The sequence below is a fragment of the Pinus tabuliformis genome, chromosome 4_2 (genome assembly GCF_031772625.1).
Source record: "Pinus tabuliformis cultivar Carrire ecotype Pingquan chromosome 4_2, CPIR1, whole genome shotgun sequence".
Classification (NCBI taxonomy): Eukaryota; Viridiplantae; Streptophyta; class Pinopsida; order Pinales; family Pinaceae; genus Pinus; species Pinus tabuliformis.
In genome coordinates this window covers 144,788,683-144,797,001 of record NC_142304.1, presented here as the reverse complement: position 1 = coordinate 144,797,001, position 8,319 = coordinate 144,788,683, and the positions used below count along the sequence as shown (strand labels likewise).

The following is an 8,319-nucleotide window of genomic DNA, read 5'->3' as shown; positions in this document are numbered from 1 at the left end:
GGAAGAAGAGCGTAACCAGGAAAATATTTCAAAAAAAATCCCTGTAAGAAGACCCTTGTGTTGAGGTTTGAACACTTGTGCCTTGAACAAATCAAATTAACAAAACCATAGGAAATAGGAGGAGAAATCGTGCCTCACTTGTGCCTCACCCGTTTGTTTATTTGAAATACACAACGAAGATTTTTTTCTGTGAGAAAGGACCTTCAGGTTATGATCTTTCTCCGGCCCTAGACTTCAAGGTTTTCTTTATAAAAGATTGAAGGATTGACCTTGTGAAAGAATGATGCAAGGCATTGTCTATCCAAACCTCGACTTAAGAGCAATGTTCTATTAAACTGATCATCAAACTAATCCCAAACGGTGGCTCAAATGGAAATGTTAAAACCCTAGTCCATCAGCAAAACTTCATGAATGCTTTAGTAGAATCTATGTTGTTTCCATATTTCGTGAGGTTGTCAAAAGACCAAGCATCATCCTATTGCAAACAAGCCCCCGTATCTGTCACATTACAACCAAAACATAATTTCACTGATTATTATTGATTTCATTTTAATTTTAAGGGGATGACGCAAATCATATTTAAGGGTGCTTAAAACATTAATAGCTGCAAACGCAATAGGTATATCTAAAACAGGTTAGTTATAACAGAACTTTTGCACCCACATAAGCTTGTGTGCGTGGAGAGAGAAATTGACCACTCCCATTTATAGCAAAAACAGGTTTAGTCATAACAGAACTTTCGCACCCACTTAGGCTTGTGTATGTGGAGAGAGAAAAATTGACCCCTCCATTTTTCCAAAAAAACACATTACAATCACCTTTGGAATCAGGTACCCGTGAGCTAATGGACAAATCTATTTAAATAATAAATGAGTGCACCAGCTCAAAATCAAAAAAATGCCAATCACTTTCCTCCTAAACCAATAACAACCTATTCCTTCTTAATGAGATGGAATCAGGAAACAAAAATAGGAGATTTTCCCCTTCATGTCTAATCGTATTTTTCGTTCAAGCAAATATGATTTCCCACAAATTTATCTCTCGAACAGCGATATAGATGGATTCAAAATCACATATTTTGTGAAAAGTATGGAGGCTCACACCAATGCCCATTGCCAAACAAAGCAAGGTTCCCATGTAAAGCAAATAAACTAGTGCTTCAGCTTTTAAAAAGCCAGAAGAATGACTGAATTATTAAATCTGAAGCATACTGAAGGTGCCCACATGGCAATGGCCATATCTTACAAAAAAATAATACAGCCAAACCGAGAACATCATGCAGCGTGAAGATGATGTTCACTTCCTAAGCTATTAACATTCTTATTAAACGCAAGATTGAACTCAAAAACAGATTAAAAATGGACAATTAATCACTACCTATAAGTCGCTCATTAAGCTATTGAACACTTAGGAGAATTTCTGCAGGTCTGGATTGCAAGTCATCAATCAGTTGAAAAGAGAAAGTAGTCCTTCCCAACCAGACATTTCCATATGTGCCATCCGCGATAATATTTGCGGGCAATTTGGCATAAAACTCGCCAAACTGACAGAGCACGTATGGCTAATACATTGCTTGCATAGTAAACCCATAAGAATTTTACCAAACTCCACTGAACGATGGTGGATTTAGGAGAGGAGATATAGTGATGTAATAGTCGAGGATAATTATTCCAAATCAAGAAATTCCATGCGTTTTCTCATAGATCCTTTCAAGTCTGTTGCATCTCTCTCTGCTTTCTGGGCCTACATACATGTAACAAATCAAGAAATTTAACAAGCTCAATGATGAACTCATGCAATTTATGTAAGCGTAGGATTGGACTCCTACCCTTTTGATCTCTGTGGCAGAAACATGGATCATGTTAGCAGGAAGCTCCTCTCTCTCAGGATCCTATATAGTATATTAGCAAACAAACACCATGCATGCATGAGAAAAGGAAGAGACAAAATATATTGGTTTTCTGTAAAATAAATATTCAATCAAGCAAGATTCATTTTCTCTAAAGAATAGACATGTGATCAAGGACCATACCAGCTCTCCTATCAGCACAACATTTTCACCTCTAATCACATACAGGCCAAGAGGAATATCACAGTAGAGATCCCCCACAATTATTCTCTCAAGAGCATTTTCCAATACAGCATTTGCTGCACCAAATAATATCCACAGATTATTACTTTGCTGCATTTAAAAATTCAATAATGCCATTCAACTCACAACTTATCTCAACCTTACAAAAATCACACTCGAGACAGTCCAAAGAACAAAGAGTTTGGGCTCAAGGACAAACAGAACATACCAAATTGATCAAATGAACGAAGAATGCCAATGAGTTTCCTTCCATCTCGAAGCAAAACTAATAACTTTTCTGCAACAAAATGTTTGCACTAATGATTAGCTTTTATTAGTTTAAAAGTTAAAACTATCAAATGCTTGTATCAAAGCATCACATGCTCCAACAATATGTAACAGACCAAAAGTCATTACACAAAGCCATCACAAAGTCATTATACAATTGATGATTGATTGGCAGTCAAGAAGACTGCATCACATACTACCTAGGAGACAAGACTACTCTGAATGTCATGTCCTTAACTAAGATAATTATATGTGATTTACGCCAGAGAACAGTTAGAAAAATGCCTAGGATTCAACTCAAAATTAGCTGGAATACAAAATTAAAATCGTTGCAAAAATCAATTTCTTTCTGAGTTGCAGTTATGATCGAAATATTTCATTCTACAGTGTTCAACAGAATAGCAGCCATAACATACATCTCTTTTACCCTAAGTTGCAGACAACTTGGAAACGCACATGGGTTTTAGAAAAATGGAAACATGACCCCCCCACAAACGGCTACACTGGGGAAAACAGTGTACATACAAAATAGAAATATATATATAGAGATGGCAACAAGGGATAATTTGATTGGTTCAACCATCTCTTCTGAGGTGTAATGCCAAAGGAGGTCATGGGATCTATTCCCATCAAGTCCAAGGTTACCAACTCTTATGCAGGCAGCAGTTAATACCATTCTCCATTACACACCACCACTGGATGCACACCCCTAGGATCCCCCTGGGGACAATTCAGAGTTGGCTCTCATAGACTACAAATTCAGACGGACCGCCAGATAGACCAATCAAAGAGAATCTGCCAGTTGTGTCATCCCTGAGAAATTGGGAAGGAGGAGCACTTCATCTTATGTTTCCTCATTTATTATGAGATCTGTGAGAATTTTCATTGCTTGTTCAAGGGGATCCAACCCCTATCCAAGTTCTTCTAGTACTCAGACCAGAGATGTCTATCCCGATGTAGGAGACCCTCAGACTTCCTGCCCACATGCTCCAGCCTCCTCCTAGGCCAAATATTATTCAAGAATCACCTCCTCCTTTACGGTGTTGGCATCAACTAGGGGCACCAAGAGATAGGTTGACGATACCTTTGATTCTGACTCTAAATGAGCACGAACCTAAGGGACCTCCCCCCTTCCCAGAGACCTCAGAAATGTTGCCAGACTAGATCCCTTACCAACAGGCAGATAAGATTACCTAGTTATCAGCAACACGTTACATCTTCCAAGCAGCAGCACCGTAGAGGGTCCAGAACTTTCCCCAGCCCTTCCTCAGGGCGTCGTTCTATCTTGAGTATTCTTTATTCTTCCCCCAACTCTTACTCAGGGCATCATTCTATATTAAGTTTTTTTCATTTGACCTCGGATGTTAGAAGAGATAGATATAGTGGACCATGAGCCAGTCCCTAGATCCTTTCCCTCTGTACATCTCCCTCCCATTGTGGCAGCTCACACTTGCATTCGAGGATTTTTCCATGTTTTAGCATATAGACTTCATATTTTTAAGTTACTTCTTGTTCTTTATATAGGAGACATTTTAGTACTCCCTCTTTGTATTAATATCATTGTACTCAGCAATTCCATTGACATACTTTTGTGGTCATTCGTTGGACATTAATATAATTTTCATATCTTATGTACTCTTTGACGAATGCACATATATTCTATTCCATATAATCATAAACTCAACAAGTAGACTTATATGATCTAATAATATCCTTAGTCATATCTTTGCAATTTAGGACGGGAAGGAGATGGATTGTTGTAGCTTGTTCTTTTCAGCTTTAATAGTTGTTTCTTCTCATTAGGATAGTCTCCCATTAAGCCTTGATGTGACCCCATTTGGAAAAAGAAAAGTCAGTAGTCTCCAATCCATTCATCAATTCTATTTCCTAAATATATGAAACTGTCTTGCTGGAATTAACTCTTCATTTCGCCTTGCAATGCATTGCCTAAAATTCTAGCAATCCGATTCGAGGGAAGCCCCACTTAAGTTGGAGAAACGACAATCTGAAGAGTTGGGACTGGATTGTTTTCATGACAATGGATAAGCCCTCCAAGTTGCCCATAGGTTGGCAATTTTTTTTGGACTCACTTCAAAGCACATCCCATTGATCCTCAACACAATAAGGTCCTCTACCTTTTCTCCAACCAAATCCAATTAATCTCTAACATCTTGTATTCATGCCATGTTTAGACATTAGCTTTAATGCTCTAGTTTGTGAGGATTGCTCTCAAACTTAATATTCTATAATAATGTTCTCAAACCCTCAAAGTCCCCTCAAAAATAAATTAGAAAGCACAATTTAACAATAGTTACAGTGGTTTTGCAGTTGTAAGAGCCATAGAAAACATTGATTGTACGAATGATAGAAAATAATGATTGTATGGATAATAAAATGATGGATTGTACAGCGTTAATGCAAAGATATGGTGGCAACATATTCTACAGTGGACGATACATAGGCTACAGCAACAATGCAGCTTCAATGGTACTAGTACAAGAACAGAGCAAAGCATGGATCAACAGCTATGAGTAATTGTACAAAAATAGTATTTGACAGTGATGTACAACGGACCGATTTTATGGTTGTGCATGACTAATGTATGCAATGGTGGCTGGCAAAAGCTGCTCTAAATCGCAGTTGGTAATAATTTTTCAATGTTCCACCAAGACTCTGGGACGGGGAGACGCGGGTGCGGGGAGACGCAAAAGGGGGACATGTGGGAGTACCCTCAAATTTTAGGGAAATTTAGGGGGGCGTCGAGGTATATAATTTTTTTTAATATATATATTTCAAATTCATATTCAATAATGAAAACATAAATACAATGAATGATACATACACAATTGAATTAAGTAATGAAATACATTGATCCATACTCATCATCCTTACTAACACATACATGATTCATCTATACACCATGAGATTCAATAATGAAATACTCTGATACATAGTTATCATTCATTATTCACCATTCTAGAATCTACATTGATTTAAAAATTAAATTTATCATTCATCACTCTAGATTCTAAATTGATTTAAAATTAAAATTGATCATTCATCATTCTAGAATCTAATTAGTACTAAGCAAAATAGACTATAATAGATACTGAAATCTAAAGACTGGAATAGTAAATTGATATAACTAAACTCAAAAACAGTCGAGTGATGAGTCTAAAAGTCACTCTAAAGTACAGAAAGGGTTTGGTGCTTTTGATTAAATACTAATTCCATACCTTTGTACATGATAAAATGCCAATGGAAACATTGCAATCCATCGAATCCTAAATCCCTGAAAAATTGTTAAGTCTGCTGGATTTTGAGTGAGATCTAAAATTCTACTTTCTCCATATGAAATCCAATGAGGTCGGAACCACTCTCAAACATCCTGAGTCATTTCATGGTAATGTTAAAAATTTAAGTAAAAGGATGACTTAAGAATTTAACATTACCATGAATTGCATAGCATTAGTAGGCAATATGATCAAATACTAGGTTTCCCCTGTCATTAATCATTGTTTACAAGCAAATTTAAGGGGGGCACATAGCCCATTTTGAGGGGGACGCCCAGGCATCCCCCTTTTCTGGAGTCGCGTCCCCCACACTGGGGAAACGTCCCCCCTTGCGTCTCCCCACGTCTTCCCAAAAGGGGGACGTGGGGAAACGTTTCCCCAGACGTCCCCCCGTCTCGGGTGCGTGGGGTGTGAGGGGTGCGTGCACCCGACCCTGGGGGACGCGTCCCCGTGGAACACTGTAATTTTTTCTACTTTTTGCAATGGCTTAGGGCCTAATTGTAGTAAATGACCTTGGAATTGAAGAAACTTGAAAAAAAACATTGAGTGGCTAAAAGCATATATGACCAATGGCCAAGATCAGGAATGAAGCTTTGAAATTGATACCAAATGTTATAACCAAAACTTGGCTCACGAGTTGGAATACAATAAATAAATCCATTTAGGAATAATATGTATGGAATAATGTATGAGAGAATGATATAGTTCAGTTACAAATGAGGGCGCCATAAAAATACTAGGCAAAATTCCCTTTCATGAATAGTCATGTCCCAACTAACAGACATGTCCATTCATAATTATTAATTATACTTATTAGTTATTATTAGTATTATTATTTAATATTTATTGATATATTTATGTTCATAACAATGCTCCTCTATCTCGGCCTTACAAAGATGACATAGCTAGCAAATCTCATCTACCATGTCAATCTGGTGATTCACCTCCACTCGAAGTCTATAGGAACCCACTCAATATTGGCCCAAAGGAACATGAAGTGCATGCATCCAATTATAGAGTGTGTATGGAGGTTATATAATGAGTCTATCACTCACCTTCATGTAGTTCCCCACACAGAAAGCCAACTTTGGATTAATACCGCCCTGAGAGTTTGTCCAAGTGACTTATACAAAATCACTATAAGTGTCATTGTGAATAATCTTGTTCATCTCTTGCCTAGTCGATAAGAGGCAACTAGGAGCATCCAAGTATAAGAGAGGAGGAAGACAATCCATTGAAATACCCACAGATTCCAAGAGATCTTAAATGCTTGTAAACCAACACTGGGATTCGGTCATTAGCCATGGAGATAAGTGCATACATAAGGAGAATAACTCCATAACAATGTTCCACCACAGCCCACTCATTGAAGGCTAAGGGCGCCTACTTTCATTATAGACGTATTTGATACAGTGAAGGTCTTCATTCGCCAATGAAATTAAGGGCCATTCAAATACTTTCCTGGGGCCACCAGAAGGGCTAGCTGAAGCAATGGACTCTGATGAACAATAGCCCAACTACAGATACCAATCTCGCCCCGTTGCCGAGTCCATAAAACTTCAAATGCAATGCTAGACTGAGAGAAGGATGAACATGGCCTAAAGTTAGAGAGGCCTCACATCTATTTCTATATGAAGGATGGATGGGGGAACTATCTATTTGTATCTAATGACACATGCGTGAAGGGGGGGTTTGCACTCTCACTACTAAAGCCCAACAAAACTTAAGCAAACAATGTCCCCAAACCTCTTAACCATAAAGGACAATGAGTCGAACAAGGGTGTCCATAATAGACATCTTGGATGACATGCCCCGGAAGTGTTTCCAAAAGAGAGAAGGATGGGGAAACCATAATCCTTGTTGGCCTGTAGCTAAAGGGCATGTATTAGAATGAATTGATACACTAAGAATTGCACACCTAAGTAGGTCTAGGTGCTAGTGATCTCAATCCTTTTTTTCTTAATAGGAAATGGTGATTTAACAGTACCTTATTCAACGCATTGAAGATCATAAACTTGGTTTTACCCAAGTTGATCATCAGCTATTGAAGGCCACAAAAAATTGCTAAAGCATCAAGTTGTCTAAGTAGTCCATTCGAGGATGGGGGCAAGAGGATCACATTATCAACAAAGAGCATGATAAATATCAAGACCTAGTGGAGTAGGCAAGCATTGCCATCCTAGATATGATCATGAAGGAAGGACTCCAACTCATTTATGTAGATCCCAAAAAAGTAGAGGAAAAGGGGGCGCCCCTATCTAACACCAATGTTACTTAGATAAAATCAAATGCCCCATGGGTAGTGCGGAGACAACCAAGAACAAACTCATATAAGCGAATGACAGTTGTCAATAGTGTCTTAGATATGCCAATGTCTCTAAACATCTAGATAGGGATCACAAGGAACAAAATTAAAGGTGTTTCAAAAGTCTAGAAAGGCGCTATAGACTTATGAAGAGTTATGTCATGCCTACTCAATGTTGACTCTACCTGTAAGTATGTGGTCAATGGTCAAATGTGTGGGTCAAAACCTAGCCTATCACCTAACTTTAAGGTATATAACTAGCTCCTTGAAAAGCTTCCTGTGAGGACTATGGCATAGAACTTTGAGAAAGTGTGGCCCACCATGATTGTTCTATAATTTGTTTGGACCACACTAGGGTCTAA

The 8,319-nt window shown here is 38.1% G+C and overlaps 1 protein-coding gene across 1 annotated transcript in view; it reads right to left on the bottom strand.

Moving 5' to 3' along the window:
* Positions 1-1,054: 1,054 nt before the first annotated feature.
* LOC149168623 (sm-like protein LSM1B) overlaps positions 1,055-8,319 on the bottom strand; it is a 65,782-nt gene continuing 58,517 nt past the window's right edge. Inside the window, exons 2-5 of the mRNA XM_089428346.1 lie at positions 2,301-2,369; positions 2,033-2,148; positions 1,829-1,891; positions 1,055-1,743 (exon numbers count right to left, since the gene is read on the bottom strand). Of these exons, the coding sequence (XP_089284472.1) occupies positions 1,666-1,743; positions 1,829-1,891; positions 2,033-2,148; positions 2,301-2,369 (326 nt within the window). The 3' untranslated portion in view covers positions 1,055-1,665. The remainder of the gene's footprint in view (positions 1,744-1,828; positions 1,892-2,032; positions 2,149-2,300; positions 2,370-8,319) is intronic.